The sequence below is a fragment of the Balearica regulorum genome, chromosome 1 (assembly GCF_011004875.1).
Source record: "Balearica regulorum gibbericeps isolate bBalReg1 chromosome 1, bBalReg1.pri, whole genome shotgun sequence".
NCBI lineage: Eukaryota > Metazoa > Chordata > Aves > Gruiformes > Gruidae > Balearica > Balearica regulorum.
In genome coordinates this window covers 33,861,405-33,880,063 of record NC_046184.1, presented here as the reverse complement: position 1 = coordinate 33,880,063, position 18,659 = coordinate 33,861,405, and the positions used below count along the sequence as shown (strand labels likewise).

The window sequence follows — 18,659 nt, the reverse complement described above, 5'->3', positions numbered from 1 at the left end:
CGGAGGAAGACAAGCAGCTTCAGAAGACTGAGGATGAGGATTCTACTGCATTAGTAGCTGAGCTCAGGAATGCAGTTTAGATTGTGCCCACTTTCTCTGTCCTAATTCAAATTGCATGGTCTTTGCACATGAACAAGTTTTGTCCAAAACGTATCCCAGCCACTATCGTACATTCAGTTTATAAGGACCAGAAAAGAGCTAAACTGAAGCAAAACCCTGAAATGCACAAACTGTGGGCACTGGGTCCTCAGCACCAACTGTTTCACTCCACAGACCCATTTCTGCTGAGCTGCACTACTTACTAACGCGGAGATAAATGACTAAGCTAGGTACTGAATCACGTGTAGGGTGGTCAGCTCCCAAGTCTCCGCCTGCTTCAGAGGGAGCTTAGGGTAAGCCTAGCCACCTAGCTCAGGCTTTTCAAACTCAACGCTGGAAGCGGAGAGTGGAAATACTCCTCTCTTCTCCCATCTGTGTCTGTGTTTACAAATGAGACTCCCACACAACTGAAGAGTCCCTTCTTTCATTAAATTGATGAGTTGACCATGGTGAGTGGCTACACTGAATCTTTTAACTTCTTATGAATCCACGATATAAGCGGTCTCTCTGCTTGACCATTAATTTAAATACTCATGCACAATCTAGGATTACTTGATGCTTTTTTCTCTTTCATGCAGGCTTACAATGATCTTAAAAGCATTAACTCAATGTGAGGTCACAGAATTATTTTAGCTGCGGATCAGTTGCTTAATAACGGTTTTCTCAGAGTCATGTAATCATGCAGGCTGTAAGGCTCTAGTAATTCTTTCATTTTCTGCCTACATATTAATGGATTTAACCACTCCCATGCACAAAAAGAAGAAATGACCTAACGAGAGATTTTCAGTACTTGGGTTTACAGTGTCCAAAACATACAGGGAAGCATGTATCTGCAAAATTAATCAGCTATTTCTGTAACTCCTTAACAAATCAAATGCTGCTTGAAAGTCAAACATCAATATAGTCACCTCTTATACAGAACAAGCAGGATCTCAGTGTTTTACCATAGTAATTAATGGCTTGTCTTTGACTATATCTTAAGTCAATTAAATAAGTTTATAGGCTGCAGTAGGCAAAAGCTAATAGATTTATTTTTAGTCATAATTTTTAATGGCTAAAAAAGTAGTCTGATTATAAAGTGAACTTTCCCCTGATGAAATATTAAATGTTCCATAAGCAAAATATTTGATCTTGATATTACTGTGATACTGCCTGTCTTTTTTTAGTGTCAGAAATATTTATGATTTTGAATAGGACAATGCATGGGTAAAATGCTTTAAAAATTGCAAAACTAACAGAATATGTTCCTGCCTCATAATAAACAATTGTTGAATGATGTTTATTAAACTTGGCTCTCAAGTGACAGTTAATAAATGCATAGTTCTATTATGCATGCTAAATTCAGCATTCCAAAAACTTAAAAGCAGATAGATCAAAACAATGGAGATAAAAAAGTCACAAAGACAAAATACAGCAACACCAATAAATGACAGGGAAATAATTCAGACTTAAAAATGACTTATTATTTAGTAACTTGTAACAACAATTTATAGAACTAAATTAGAGGCAAATCAGAGTCTTTCTGATGTTTTAGATATGCATATAGTTTGATCATACAGCAGAGGAATTCATATTACAAAGTCCCCTTCAAAAAAGCAAAAAAACCCAGTTTCTCTATATTTTTGCTTCCAGGTTACACTTATTCATGGTAATAATGAATGAAAGAAAAAAAAAAAGGGTACAATAACATTGAATTATTAATCTGCTTTAATTAAAAACCCTAAACATTTCTTCAGTATTTGGAGATGTTCCTCGGGGGTCGGTACTGGGACCAGCACTGTTTAACATCTTGGTGGGTGACATGGACAGTGGGATCGAGTGCATCCTCAGCAAGTTTGCCAACACCAAGCTGTGTGGTGTGGTCAACACACTGGAGGGAAGGGATGCCATCCAGAAGGACCTTGACAGGCTGGAGAGGTGGGCCCGTGCAAACCTGATGGAGTTCAACAAGGCCAAGTGCAAGGTCCTGCACATGGGTCAGTGCAATCCCAACCACAAACACAGGCTGGGCAGAGAATGGATCGAGAGCAGCCCTGAGGAGAAGGACTTGAGGGTATTGATTGATGAAAAGCTCAACATGAGCCAGCAAAGTGTGTCTGCAGCTCAGAAAGCCAACCATATCCTGGGCTGCATCAAAAGAACTGTGACCAGCAGGTCAAGGGAGCTGATCCTGCCCCTCTACTCTGCTCTCATGAGACCACACCTGGAGTACTGTGTCTAGCTCTCCGGACCCCAACATAAAAAGGATATGGAGCTGTTGGAGCGAGTCCAGAGGAGGGCCACGAAGCTGATCAGAGGGCTGGAGCACTTCTCCTGTGAAGACAGGCTGAGGGAGTTGGGGTTGTTCAGGCTAGAGGAGAGAAGGCTCCAGGGGAGACCTTATCGTGGCCTTTCAATACTTAAAGAGGGCTTATAAGAAAGCTGGAGAGGGACTGTTTACATGGGCATGTAGTGATAGGACAAGGGGTAATGGCTTTAAACTTTAAACTAGATTTAGATTAGATATTAGGAAGAAATGTTTTACTATGAGGGTGGTGAGACACTGGAACAGGTTTCCCAGAGAAGTTGTGGATGCCCCATCCCTGGAAGTGTTCAAGGCCAGGTTGGATGGGGCTTTGGACAACCTGGACTGGTGGAGGGTGTCCCTGCCCATGGCAGGAGGGTTGCAACTAGATGATTTTTAAGGTCCCTTCCAACCCAAACCATTCTATGATTCTATGATTTTATGATATGTATGTTTCACATATGCCCAGACCACATCTGCACCTAACCACACAAATATTGTATTTAATGGGCTTTGTGTCCTTTACTATTATCACTCCATTGGCTCTTTGATGTTGCATAAGTTTGGTGCGATGATGAAAAGAGTTGCTTTTGACCATGCATTTTCACCTCTGTTTCTAAAAGGTGAAGGGCAAAACTTTTAATCAAGGAGCAGTTTATCTTTAATTAGGAAAAATATAATTAGGCATTATCACCTAATTGCTATTACTGATGGAGAAAGACGTATTTTCACAAGTAGTGACCCATGCTGTATTATTACTCTGCTGTTTACCACATAATGAATCTGTATTTCTGTTTGGCAGCTAGCCAGCAAAAATTAAAAGGTAATCAACATGCTTCTCTGCAGTCTGGTCATCAAAGTCACTGGCTTCACAGATGACTAAATAACAAAGTCAAGTTGTGATGTCCTAACAGAAACCCTTCTGCTTTAGGAATAACTATATTCATCTCCTCTGCCAAGACATCAAATGATACTTGAAATAACCATATACAAAAAGCTTTGCAAAATAGATTAGAACTGTGCTGTACATCTGGTGTTGAGTTAAAAAACAGTTTAATGTCTCAAGGCACCACCACGGTAGAATTTTATACCTGCAAGTAATCATCTAATACACTATTATACAATTAAGGTAATGTATTAATAAATAGCTTGTGCAATTTTGGGAAGCAATCTATAAAGGAATGTTAGATATACAGTAGGCACATACTATAATACAAATAAAAAACAAAATTCCTAGAAAAAGCATGCTGAGCACCTTTTGGTATAGGTTGAGTTTCTTATTCTAAACACTATGTAAATCTTAACTTACAAAAGGTAAAACTGAAATCTTATAGTAACGGCTTATTTAAACTGATTTTCCTGGGTATTTGCCTCTATGTCACAGGATTACTCTTAGGGACAGAGGACTCTGGTACTGGCTGTAAAGGGCTATCTTGTTCATTCAGCTGTGCGTTCAAGTTTTCAGAAGTTAGGAGAGAAGAATTAAAAACTATTTCACTTAAGTCTGATTTTATGGATACGAGATGTGGTTCTTGAAAACTTAATGGTTCTTCTACTAACACCTGCGTATTTTCTCGTGTCATTCCCATATCCGATGGTGACTTTCGTTTCATTCTTGTGTAGGATTTATCTAAATTCTCCATGCCTTGGTCAGTTTTCTGAAATCTCCCAAAGAACCAGATGAAGAAACCAAACAAAGCAAAAGCCAGTAAACTTGGAATAAAAGCCAGGCATTTGACATCAAGGCTAGAGCCTGTGAATCTGCTGTGCAAGAACATGTCTCCTTCAGCATAGGTCCGGTTGGTCAATGGGTTAGTGTTATTGGATCTCCATTCCCAAGACAGCTTAGTTCTGTTAAGGTCTTTCAAGCTTTCCGAGTCCTTCACTGTGTAGATCTTCTGTCCAGGACCAATATATTGACCATATTCATGAGGTTTGTAAAATATTTGGTTCTTCCACATATTCAGATCCAAGATTAAAACAAGGAAGATAATTCCATAGTTAAACCATTTACCTGTTTGGAAAAAAGAAAGTTCTGTCACCTGATATATGCCTTTTAGAAGCAGTACAAATGCAGTCATATGTAAAAGCTACTCAGAGAAAAAAAAATCCTTTTTATTAATCTGTAAAGCAAAGTTGTAATAAAATCTCCACCATGATCAGATTTATGCTGAACATACATTAGTATTTCACAATTAGGCCTGAGCATATGATAAAATAATTTCGTAACACAAGCACAGCAGATTATCAATTGAATTCACATTGCAGTTTCTAGATGACCTGATGAGACCACTAGGTGATGTGGTATAGATCTATAAACCTAAAAACCCATTCATTCCAGGGCTTAAAAAAATTTCACATGGAAATTTTTCATGAAAAGGCCGTATTTGATAGAACTGTTTATATGCCATGAATGACTGAAGTTAACCGAAGTTTTTGGGGTTGGTAATTATGTAAATTTTAAGAATATATACATATATTGTTTGTTATACCAACCATGGTGCGCAGATATATTCAGGTGAGGGCAAATGGATAAACTGTGGTTTAGAGATATTACACCCTTGAGAATTAGCAAGGGCTGATTGTAGTCTCGGGAGGTTAGTCAGCTCAGCTTCTCCTATAGTCCGTGTAGTAAGAAACTCCTCCAAGGAGTGACTCACAGTCTAACATTAAGCTCCTGCAATACTGGAGGAGGAAACCTTTCTCCTTTATGATTTAAAATTGCTCTTTTGCATGCTTCCTCCAGGCATCTGAAAGACATTAAAGATAACTTTATGCAACTGCAAAATTGGCCCTGCTTTGGGTAGGGTGTTGCAATGGATGAACTCCAGGTGTCCCTTTTAACCTAAATTATTCGATGAATACACAAACCAAATTATACTATTTCCATAGTCAAAGATGTCTTACATTCTAGCTGGACATATGTTAAGATTCTACCTGTGCAGTGATGACTGACACCACTTAAGAATCCAGCAAATCTGCATGTCAGCATTATGTTAAAGGACATTCATGGACGAATGTTCCTGCTGGTGGTGAATGATATTGGTTTATGCTGGAATCATATTTAAGTATGTTTCAAGTGAAAAAGAAAATGAACGTATCAGAGTATCTATCAAATTACTTATGCCATTCCCTTGGTAGAGAATAAATGGATTACAGTTCCTGAAAGTCTGTGTGTTCAAATTGTACGAGCAGAATGCTCCAGGAAGGTAAGGAGGGTAACTCCTTGTATTTCAGCAATTGTGTTGAATAGTCCTCTTCAGTCTAGATTATACCTGGATTGAAAACGAACAGGAATGTTCCGTCCCTTGTGTTATTGTCACTATCCAGAAATCAAACTGCACTGAAAAGACCTTGTAGCCAATCCTGTTCACATAGTTCCTAAATAACTCCTCTATCTTTTTTCTGGGTTTTCATCAATATTACAATTGACCTGTTAAAATTATGGTTGTAGAAGATTATCACCAGATTTTATAACATTTAAGTTCCTTAAATCGACACCAAGACACTGAAAATGATGCTAAAATATGAAATACAATAACAAACAATACAATCTAGTTTCATGCTGTTTCCTGTGGATTTCTGTCCTGTATTTCCTGTGTTCCTCTCCGTCAGAATAACCCTAGCTTCCCCATAACCTATGAACTTTCAACAGATAGAGACAGAATATATCCTACACAGTGTGTGCTGATGGGCTGGCTGGGACACACATATTCAAACAGAATATACTAGCTGACTTCTCCCTGCTTTTTCCTCAGCTGGGCACTAACTTAGATGATTCTCCTTTACCTAACCACCATTTCTTAGGACACAATGATAATCTCACTATTTTCCAGATTCCCACCCTCTAAAAAATGTTATTGAAAGTAGACATGGGTTCAAAAGTTATTTGATGCTGAGCGTTGGATAGAGAGTGAGACCAACCCACACAGAGAACATGATCACATAATTCTCATTTCCTTAGGAAAACAGGCTAAACACAAATGACATGGAAACAAGTATTAGAACCATTATCTGTTTATCTCTGGCCAGTTTGAAAGAAAACATGATTTACTGCATTCAAAACTTCCTTCCTCTATTATGGTTGTTCTGTTGGACAGTTTTTGAAAAAGTAATTTGTCATCAAATATTACTGTGTTTCAACTAGAAAGAAACTCCTTGCTACATTGCCCCAAAGTTAATTCCTTAAGTTATATTCTTTTCCCAGGAAAATGCACATAAGCCCATCCAAAAAACCCTTCCACTTCTTTTGTTATTGACTTCATCAAAATATTATCTGTGGTACTTTGTGTTTCTGCAGAGCCAGGACAGGTGGCTTTCCAGAGAGATCTGCTACACCCTTGGGATGGTAGGAATGGGAAAAACTCATGTAGGACCAGTATTGCTCTTTCTCTTCAGCTACACATGTCAAGAGTGAAGATGCATAGGGAGAAAACAGATAATTGAAAGATCAAAATGCGAAGCATAACGAAATGGAGACATTATTGAGATGGTCAAAAGACACTGTCACAGTTTTCTTGATTGTAGGTTTCGGGTATGACTGACAAAGGAAACCTGGACTGCAGTGCTGAGCTATGACCTACCTCCTTTTCAGGCACAATGGCACCCACTGGATTTCACAGCAATCACCTGTGTGACCACATTGTCCTAAATGTGACACATGTAGAGCAAGCCACCTAAGGAGTAAAACTTGAGATGGCAGCTGCTGGTGGTGAAGAAGTTGACTAAGAAGCTAGCAGAAAACACAAAAAATGCTGAATAGAGGTAACCAGGTGGTGACCTTGGCTTTATGTCGTATCTATTCTACATTGTGGTTTCATAATTGTGAATCTCTTCTAAGATGAATCTGTCTAAAAAAGGCTCCACCGCTCTTATATTAAGAATTTGAGCGCTCACCTGATCTAGGAGAGATATGCATTTCAATTATTCCTGTTTCATAAAAAGCATGAACTTGAAACTCCCTCCCTCAGCTCCCAAACAGAGTTAGGCAGGCAGGAGCACAGCCCTAAGCCCTGCTGTTGGGATCGTTGGGTCAGTATGGACTATAAAGAGTGCTTAGACAAACAGCTTGGATGCAGACACCCCAGTTAAATAAGATGAATCACAACCTGTATGTCTAAATGGCAGCTAGTTGCCTGAGACCTGCCTCTGTTCTATAGTGGATCTTCTCAAAACTCCTTAAATACCTCATTTCTAGACAATTTTTCCATCCTCTGCATCACTGTCATGCTCAATGAGCTCTATGATTTTTCTTTTTCTTTTGAAAACTTGTCACCAGAACCAAACACTGTATATGAGTAACAGTCTCACTACAACCATATATGAACACAATGACATCTTCCTACTCCTACTCAGTATTCCCTGTAGCCAAGGGCTGCGTTAATCTCCTTAGACACAAAATGACTGGGAGTTAGTGCTTTCTTGGTTACTTACAGAAAGTATTTGCCTCTTTCTAGAATACAGTGTCCTCTGCTGTCTATCCCTCTTCCAAGACATGCACTTTATTGAGCTGTCCTACCAGGCGTGAAAGCCAAATAAGCCCAGTTTACCAAGCTATCCTTCTAGGTCAGTGCTAAATGTGTTGAAGCAGACTGAACCAAGAGGCCTGACAGTCTCCACTCACAAACATCTATGTGAAGATAATTCCCCATGACAAGTAATTTTTGAGACTTATTATACTGACCAACCTTTAACATTATACATGTGTATAATCTAGGTATATGAAATGATTGTCTACTGCAATTAATTTCAGCATAATGCTTTAGGTCATCTATTAAACTTATATAGGAAACAAGCTTGATAAATTAGAAGTCACTCCTTACTTCTCACCTGGTGCATAAACAAGCTGAAGTTTAGAGTTTTGCAAAGAGTCACATTAAATATATTACGAAGCTATAGATATTAATTTTATTAAAAATATATTTATAATTTCTTTTATAGTGTTTCCACTTTAATACCAGATGAAAAGTGATAAGGGACAATGGAGCCCCACACTATGAATTTGTCTGTTCACCAAATTCTGTAGGATCAGTATTAGTATTGCTCTGAGGGTTGGTTCTACTCCAGTGAGATCTGTGTGGCCAAGAATACTGGCATACTTTCTCGAAGCAGGTGGATTTTTCATAGACACAATTTGAAATGGAAGGATGCAGTAAGATCAGCTCTCAAGACTGGAAGGCTAGTCAATCATTTCAGCAAACTGCAAAGAATTATACTCAGACTCTTCAATGAAGTTACAACGAAGAAAATCAGGTGGTAAAATAGGCTGCGTCATTCAGCCATGCACTACCTAAAAAAAAAGACCCGTTTGATGACTGGCTTTCACAGCGTTGATGTCTTTACATGCTATGCAGCACATTTGGAAAGTCAGGCGTCTGGTTTGTTGTATTGGGAAATGTGATGCAATATTGAAATTTGGTGCAATAAGGTTCCTCAAAAAAGAAAAATAATGGAGGCACGTAGCTAGCCAAGAGCATATACTGGGTGTCTCTGTGAGGCTGTGATGCAGAATGTGAAGCCCTTTTCTAGGTATTGTAACCTACAACCACTGTTTGGGGCTGAAAACTCGACCCCTGTTTTCTGAGAAAGCATGGCTGTTGAGAAGGATTATATCCTCATGGCTAGGGCACTCACGAGATGGGAAACCTCAACACTAGAACTATCTCCACTTACGGCAGTTTAGACCTGCATTGTAGGACCATGCTCTGAACACCAGCTTAAATGGTACCCTGCTTAGAAACATTCTCCCCTCCCTGCTGAAGCTGAACAACAAATGTGCATTGCACGTGAATGCCACGGGCTTTCTTGTGGTGAAAGAGGTATGGATTTTTCTTTTTTCTTTTTCCAGAAAAGCACCTATTTCTGCCAGCTGTACAAGATGTTTGGGCAGCGCTCATTTTCAGAGGCTGATAAGGCCTTCGAGGTGTTCAGCAACCAGTTCACAATCCCACATGCAACTCTTTTACTGGGCAACCGAGGCAGATCCCGCAGGTTCAAATATCCCAAACCAGCTGCTGATTCTGGAGCATTTTTATTTTTGTATGTCCACTCTGTAACAGAGCAGTCATGTCCTAAAAAAGAGATCTCACGCAGAAGCCAATCCTCAGCATCTCTCCTGAGGTCACGAGGAAGTGTCAAAATCCCACTTATTAAGGCTAGACTCAAGTGGCCTCACGCTGTGCAACTGCAGCCAGAGGCTAGTGTAGGAAATGTTGTCTTTAGACTCTTACCTCAATTGCAATTTGTGTCTAAAAACATTCAGACACCTTTGTAAAACATTCAGGTATCTTCAAAACATTCTTCGTATCTTCTGTCACATTAGCGTTATTAGCTAGATACATGCATACAGACCACTCACAGCTGAACTAAGCTGCAAATCCTCTGTGGTTTTTTTCACATCTGTGTGCATGGACAGCTTTGTTTTTACCTCTAACCTTTCCATTTTTGCCCAAGGCCTCCCTCAGGCTTCCCTGCGTAGGTGATGCTTGGCCTGAATCTAGACACACTTTTGGTTTAACTCCACAAGCCAGCCATGCTAGGCACTCGCCAGCCATGAAGGTGGTGATTTCTCCTTTGGGTGGAAGGGCACTCTGGGTAGATCAGCACTCAGAAACATGTTTATAAACAGCCAGAAAAATCTCCCATCTGTTTTGATACCTAAACCTTAACATTTCCTATTTGAAATTTATCCACATACTTGACAGCAGATGCTCTTGGATCTCCATTGCTGCTATTAAAGGGTACCAGCCTGGCCCCCTAGTGCCTTTTAACCATGAAAGAATCTGAAATAACAAAATTTACTTTTAAGTTTTACACATTTCCCTGGGTATTATAGAAACTAGGATAGACTATGTATTTTCATAAACGGCAGCCCAAGAAGGAAAACACACACATTGCAGCAAACCATCTGTCAAGGGAAATCCAGATGAGTTAAGCAGATGCAGGAATTCAAGTTATTTTTGATGTTCATAGATAAAAGCAGCTATCAAAACAGGATAAAAATATTTAAAACTGAGTAGATTCTTGCTAGGAGTTCCTAGATGCAAAGAAATTTGAGCAAAACATGGTACTCAGTAAAAATAAGATATGCTTTTGATAGTAAATTTAAAATTACACTGAAGCATATCAGCTACAGGCTGAAGATATTAATTCAACATTACTGCCAACTTACAACATTCAGAAATCACAAGCTGGGTCTAATAAAGCATATTATTAAACTAGCAAGTTGAGTTAAAAATAATACAGTTAGTACTTTTTTATTGATCTGCTTTTTTAGACATGGAGTTATGCAGAAGCAACATTTCATTTTTTTCTCTGCAATCATGAGCTTTATTTTAAAAAATATGAAAGCTGAAATTCTCACATAGTCACTGAATTCAGGAGCTAAGACTTTAAGACAAAATAGAAAAGAAAAAAAACCAAACTGTCTTAAGATGTGATAAAATCAGGAGAGCTGGCAACACAGAGCATGTAACTGTGAAATCCTTCATCTGTACAGAACTTGCACGAAGCTATTAAGCACACACTGACAGAAAGGCGGTTTAAAGTCCTTTACTCCTCTGAATGTTCCTTTACTTAGAGCTGCTTCTTAGTGGGACCGTTGCCTATTAGAGCAACCCAGCACCAACTAGGGCTGCTGAGGGGAGTCCTATGGCTGCTCTTATTTATATTAATCAACAGTGACCAGAACAGACTGTAGAAGAACTTACAAAGAATAAAATTTGCCGGGAAAGACATGGTAAATGTAATTTTAGTCATACTTTCTTTCTCCTTGCTATTTGGGAGAAAAGGGTTTCCAGTTTCTACAAATCAGGGCACAGGTCATAGATTTACAGCTTGACTTTATCCCTATAGCAAGTACTAAAATAAACAGTATTCAGGCCTCAGCCTTCTTTACCTGCTTATTACTAAAAAGAAGTCATATGATTAAATTTAACATTCTGTATCCCATGTATTAAACAGGGCTTAAATACAGCAAGCTTCTTGCCATTATCAAGGTCCTACCCCCATGCCGTCTGCTGCAGTTGCATTCATGTGCATCACTCTATACCGTCGTTTTAGATTGGATGACATTCATCTTGTTATATATATATTGAACCAGTTCGTTCTTTCTTTTATTAGCTCCTTGATTTGAGTAGAAAATTAAAAGTATCTACACATCCACACAATAACTAGAGCTTGAAAATGATCCAAAATTATACCCTAACCTAAGACAAGAACTGATGGCAAGAACAGATGGTTCAAGCAAAACTTACCCAAAGGGAGGTTCTTGTGCCATGTGTTATGGCTGTTTATTAGATCTCCTAAAGGGTGGTGTAGCACTGAGATAAAACAGGCACTCAGTAGACAGACTACGTGATGTGCAGTCAAATGGATTGATTTGTCTAGTGAATCTAATAAATGGATCTTGTTAATGCTGAGCAGGGAAAAATATTCCTCAGCTCCTATTCATTAGCTCATCCTCATTAAAAGAACGCCTTCTCGCCAGAAAATCAGAAAGGCCTCCAGTCCTTTCTGCAGAAGACTCGACAATGCATAAATATTGGTTTCTCGCGGTTGGTCTGTTTTCAAACAGCAGCACTGCTAGCAGTTGTATTTCTGATTCCTAATTTATGTTCTTTGCTGTTGCTTATGCTTTGCGCTTCCCTGATTATCATCAATATCCCCATCTCTTCTACAATGCAAAACTGTTCTTTGCTCTTCAGTCCCTCTTCTACCACCCATTGTTTTTCATCTACACTAATTATATCCCGAGTTTCCGTATCTGACAGCGCAGCCCACCCTACCGTGCCTCAGTTGTTCAGACTCCTCTGTGTGCCCATTCCACTACTTCTCCTTCTACAATGGAATAACTCAGGGCATCTGGAAACCTTGTGGAACTGAGCCCCTCCAAATTCATGCTCTAGTCTTGAGAAGCAGAAAAGTCTTTTTCACTGTCACTGAATAGCATGCCTATAATGCACATCAAATATTTGATACTTATACTCTTTTTTTCCCTCTTCTTTTCCCTTTTTGCTCACATGGGAGAGAAAAATGTGTTCATCGTGTAAACATTCCATCTTCTCTCACCCTACGCCTTCTAGTCACTGATGACTTAATCCTGTTCTATAAACCACTAGTGGCTCAAAGAGTCTCACTCAGATGTGCTCCAGCCCTTCCTTCTTCCTGCTGGCTGGCTGTTCTCTCTCAGTATTCCCGCAGGGCACCTACATCCAATTTTGAACAACTTTCCATCCCTCCATCTGTACTTCCTACTGGCCCATTTGCCTTCCCTCATTCAATAGCCAGCAGGTAACTTTTGCACTCCTTTTCTCTTCTTTTTTGTTTTTTAATCTGATCACTCAGGTTTCTACCTTCTCTGCTGAAAATGCATTTTCTGAGGCCTCATTCAGACTATCTCGACTGAGTCCCGAATTCATCAGTCTTTCCTCCTCGGTACATTTTCTTCCCTTGGCTTTTGCTGCCTGGTGAGCTTGTGACTCACCTGCTAGCCTTATCTTTGTATCATCTCTGAATGCTCCTTTTGTCCTTGCTCTGCAGGAGTTTTATATGGCTGTCTCATTGGATGCTCTCATCTGTCTTATTCCTGTACCGTATCATGTGCTCTGATTGTTTATATTAGCAGTTAAAGACCCCTGTCAATTCACACCTTCATTCTTTTGCTATCCATTATTGTCCACCTCTTCCCAATATACAGAGAGGAGCTATGCTGCTTTTGCATAGCTTGAAGGCAAACCCAAGATATTTATCCCAATTTAACCTTCTTCTCTTTTTCATTTCCTACTGTTATGAAAATACTGTCTCATAGTATGCAAGGATCAGGTACTTTTTATCTATATGTACCATCCATTTGAATAACTGCAATTCTATTTTATTTGAGGTTATTTAACTGTCTGCTTCTGGTTAGATGACTGATGGAAGTATGGTTATGAGTGGCCTTTGCCAGATAAGAATGACCAAAGTTATGAAAAGATATTAGCATAAATCATAGCAAAAGCATCTGAAAGCATAAGAGATTTGAAAATTAAATAAGCCTCTAATTCCCCTGGAGAGTAATTTTAGATAAAAGATCTCTGAAGCTACACTAGGTATTACTTAGTGTCACAAGAAGTTGCTGAAATCCATGAAAAACAGCAGGTCTCTCTGATTTGTAAGATACAGGTTCCTCATTTCCCTGAGAGGTTTATATATGGATGATATGGATATGGACAGATATACAGATAGAAAAATAGTAATCTGGGACACACACACACAAAAAGTATGTGGTTAAGATCATGTTAGATTACATTTATTACACAGAAGCAGTTCACTGTGTGACTGTGTCACAATCTGGAAGATTACATACCTGTTATATGTATGTGATATTCCTCTTTGAAGATCTTTTGGAAATAAGGTACTTTGAACTGCATGTGTGCAGATGGCAAGCCTGGAAGATTCACTTCAACATCACCCATAAAATGTGGGAACTCCCAGTCCTGTTAAAAAAAGAAAAGGAAGAGCCTAAATATATTTCATGGTATATTTTTGCCCTTTAAAATGGCTTAAATTAATAAAAGGCAAAGGTTCTATTTTTAAGCCTCCCATTATTGGATTTTCTTAGTTTAAGTTTGACTAAACCACTTGAAATAGAATACCTTGTTTATGTTAGATATTACAATATGATTTTTACTTCAGCTCCATGTAATTATGTGTTTAAAAGTTCACTTCAGAATGACAATATTGAACCCACTGTACCAGCTGATAGTCTAAGCATATGAATACCTATATAGCAACCTTGCAATACTGGTTTCAACTTCTGCTACTAATTTACGGGCAATTGGCAAAGAAGGCCTGACCCCTTCAAACCTTTCATATATTTGTATTCTACTTGTTCAACTTACAGAGTGTTTTCTGTATTTGGCCTTAATACATCTAAATAAACTCCCCCTGCAAGTGAAGACCCTTCAGCATAATCTGCCTGAATCAATCCAAGCTCAATTTTTACTACTGCTCTATTTCAGCTGACAAGGTCCTGCTGGAAATGTGGAAGCTCTTACCTATTATTATGCATATTTTGCATTTCAAGGAAGCTTTCTCTTGGTTATCCACATCCACCATCGGTCATTTGAAAATGGGTAAAATAGCATAGCTCATTACAGCCAAAATGGAAAGTCTAGCAATAGTTCTAGAATCAGTAGGATTACTGCCAGAGTGGTTACTCTGTGCGCTGCAGAGCGTTGGTGATCTGCTGTTACAGAGTGTCCCTGTTCCCATGCATACCCCTGGATTTGTATCCCACAAGTTAGTACAACAAGCACCTAAATTATTAAAAGTACGATAAAGGAATCTGAAATGTGAGGAGCTCTGCGGGTGACTTGTGCTTCCCTCACATGAAAACCATTCCAGTGCAGCCATCTTCCCAAGAGAACAAATTCCAATTTCTTTTCAGTTTTATAAGGGTGGAAAGTTTCCTAACAGGGTAATGAGGAAAAAAAAATATTCAAAACGAAGAATCATCTCTGAAAGATAAATCACTATATATCACTTAACCTCCAAGAATTGCTAAGCAGCTCCAGCATTTTCTACAGTGGAGGGGAAATGGAAGAGTTTTATCAGCAGGGAATAGCATGGCCCAAACACTACCAGCAGCTGGTTTATGCTAACACATCGTGATACTGAGTTAAGTGGATTAGATTAACAGGAGTACAAGCAAGGAGAAAACCTGACCTTCTGTACCTGATTCTCAATGTTCACAGTGATACAGAAAGTGCCAATTTACAGATGCAGAAGATAAGAGAAATAAGGATGCTCTCCTTTTCCCTTATCACTAATGCAATGCATGCACTCCTGGCCATGAGGTATGGTAATAACTGCCCAGCTGCACAATCCCTTACACTGCATCAGCATCCATCCCCTTGCAGGTGGTAGACATTCAAAAAGTGCCCAAGGATAAAAATTTTATAGGTGTACGCTTTCAGTTCACAGTATCTAATATACATCTCTGGACTTGTGTCTCATGTTAATTCATACATACTCTCACCCAGGAATAAATAGGAAGAAATATATTACGTATTCCTGAAGATAAACAAATGGAGAGCTGTGGACTCTGCATTAGAAATAAGTAAACATGGGACTATAAATCTGGTCTCCTGCTCCTGCCTTGCCCCAGATGCTCCTACTGTGCCTTTTGCTGATTTACAGATAAAATTCCACTGTACAGAATTTTCTATTGGACTGTGTCCTTGCATCCGATTTTCATTAAAAAGTTCGGCATTTTTTCTGATCTGTATGAATATTACCTGATAATGAGTAACTAGAATGCAGCTCTGTCGGATGTGCAATTTGCTGTATTATTTTTCTCAGCAAACAACTGGAAAATATTTCATAAACCAAAAGCAAAACAGAGACATCCAACCCCAACAGTGTGCTACTGTTTATATCATAACAGACAGGTGAGTGGAGAGCCCATTAGAAAAATACGTTTGACACTCCAAACTACAGCTACCTTTCACGTGTACATTATTTCACATTTTCTACATATATACCCCATACTGTGAAGCATGCTTGAATTGTACCATCACCTCTGTTACCCCGTAGGCCCATAATATGGCATTGCCATTGCTAGTATCAGATCATAGGCTTTGTACTGAGTTTGCAAGGTCTCAGGATGGAGGCTTGTCAGGCTTGCCCTGTCTGACCTGTTCTAGACCTGCCCGCAGCTTTGCTTTACCTGGTTCAGCTAGAACAGCAATTTTTCTAATTGACCAGGTGGCTATGGCTAATTCGTTGTACTTTTGTTTTCCTTTGTATGGTACCACCACGGTTTTATAACTTTAACGCTACTGTGTAGTATACAGAAATACCAGCCTGGTAGGACAGCAGCGGCATCGAGAAGTGGAGACACAGGACGTGGCATGGAGGAGGGCAGAGATGGGATGGTAAGAGATGGGCATAGGCTGGCACTGGAGACCCCACGGCTATAAACAACGCACCAGTGGCCAGCTAAAGAAGTTCAGACCTGGGGCTGGACAAAGCTGCTTTTAGGGAGGACAAAGAAGTATCTAACATTCGTGAAAGGTACTGTGTATAGTAAACTCGGCTGTAACGTGGAGCTTCAGATCAATGAAGACAAAGCAAGGTCTAAAAGTCTGTTAGCAAACATAAAAATGCCCCCAGGTAGATGCTAGAGTGAGGAAAAAGAAACCATCAAGATGAACATCATTTCCTTCCCAGCAAAGGACTCCAAATGCCAATGACACACCGCAATGCCCCCACCAGACTGAAACTGCCCATTGCAGGACCCAGAGGAGCAGGGGGAGGGTGGATGAAACACCAAGAAAAGCAGTAGAAACGAAGAAGTGTGTGTATAACAATTTTGACATTATTATAATTACTGAAACATTTTCTGCATAGAAGTATTATTTTCTGTAATAATTAGATTTCAACTAATAATGATTCTTGGATTAAACTGTTAAAATTTAAATCATACTAATAATAAATTTTTGGCTTTATCTATGAGATGTTTCTTCTTCGCCTTTAAATAATGTTTTGAGTGCAACACCTCTATCAGTCTGATTATAAACCCTGTTATTTAAGAACAGCCCCACTGGAAATAGAGAAATAAAATAAAATCATAAAAAAGACAAAATAAAGCAAAACACAATAAAATCTATTTGAAAGCAATATTAAAAAAAGGGAAACTTAAAAAATAATGAGCTAAACCTACTGACTTCCATGAAAATCAATACAGCCGCAGCACTTAGGAAAATGAAGCTTCAATCTAAGTGATTAAATAGCCTTCGGGGCTTCATTTGGCTCACAGCATTGTTAAGTGTGAGCATGTACTGTTCAGGTAGTGACATTATCACCTGCAAAGACATAGCTGTATTATTATTAGTGTGCAGGAGAAGAGCAGATGACTATTAACTTTTCACGCTAATGCCAATATCAGGTTGTCAAATCCAAACCCAATAAAGTGGCCATTTTGCTCTTTAGAGTCTAAGAAAGTGTTGTCCAAAATCTTTTGACTGTTACCATTTTTTTCCTTACTGACAATCAAAAGATAACTTAATTTTAGCAATATCCATAAAACCATTTTCCCAAGAAATTCAAGGTGCCTAGTAGGAGTAATCTACATCGTTTGTTAATAGGTACACTAATAGCGCAAATGTAGAAGCCCATAAATCCAACTGCTTCTCTCTTTGGATCACAGCTCAGGTCTGCATGATGCTTTCATACACAGTATTTTCTCTCCATGGTCTCTGATACCAGTCTGTGCTCACCTCTGGGACATGAGTGACACACGCTATGTTCTTTAAGTTCTCAGCTCATAATTACGTGAAGTTTACTTGATCAGCCTTAGTCCTTATTGCTGAGGTGCCTGTACTCTGCCGTATTGGGGATCTCATTAGTAACTGGGTCCAAAATACCGTATTTTGAATGTATGTCTACTTGCACAGTTTGAAAAATAAAGTCATACAGCCATACTGTTAGCTCATATTTGTATCTCTCATACTGCATGAACAAATTGTTTCTTCTTTATATCCATCAGCATCAGATTTTTTATATTCATCTATTTCAGTGGTTTCCAACCTTGGGGGGCTGCGGCATACCTCTATGCAGTTTATGAAGAAGAAACCAACCTAGAACCAGCAGGCTTAAATCAGCTGCACAGAGGTCTCTAACCTCACTGGCAAGTTTTGTGGGATGTGCAAATCAAATGAGGTTATTGCCTCATTTCACTCTAGTCATGAGGAAAGGGCAGCCAGAGGATGAATTTAAGATCACCGAGGGGTTCATCCTAGTGATGCAATGAGCAAAGGCAGCACCTCTGATTTCCATCAGCTACCTCATTAAACCCAGAAGCACAGAAAATACTGGATGCTGCAAAAGAGGAGATCATGGTATTTTGATTTTCTTCACTTTGTTTCTAGGTCCACATGCCAAACCAATGCACGCACTCTCTGCTGCAATGCCAGGTATTGGCTTAAGACCCTACAGCGGAGCTGGCAGCACTGATTTGGTATCTCTTCAAGTAAAAAAATTTTTAGTAGTGGTAACTGGGCATCATAGCTATTCTTTGTGTGATGATCTGGCCCTTCTCTGCCATCACCTGAGGAGAAGAGAAGGCATTGTCTGGGGAAGCCCTGTCCTGACCCCAAGCCAGGACACGCAGCTGCCCTGGGGCTCCTGGCTGGCTGCTGGAGAGGCAGCCCAGGGACACGACGGCAACGCCCAGCGCCCTGGCTGGCTGCAGGATCGCTCCTTGCTGCTGGGTGGTTTTTATTGCAGGCTTTGG

The 18,659-nt window shown here is 39.4% G+C and overlaps 1 protein-coding gene across 1 annotated transcript in view; it reads right to left on the bottom strand.

The window, feature by feature from the left end:
* Nucleotides 1-1,540: 1,540 nt before the first annotated feature.
* Nucleotides 1,541-18,659, bottom strand: part of TMEM117 (transmembrane protein 117) — a 232,029-nt gene continuing 214,910 nt past the window's right edge. The window contains exons 7-8 of the mRNA XM_075745154.1: nt 13,728-13,857; nt 1,541-4,397 (exon numbers count right to left, since the gene is read on the bottom strand). Coding sequence (XP_075601269.1) covers nt 3,757-4,397; nt 13,728-13,857 — 771 coding nt within the window. The 3' untranslated portion in view covers nt 1,541-3,756. The remainder of the gene's footprint in view (nt 4,398-13,727; nt 13,858-18,659) is intronic.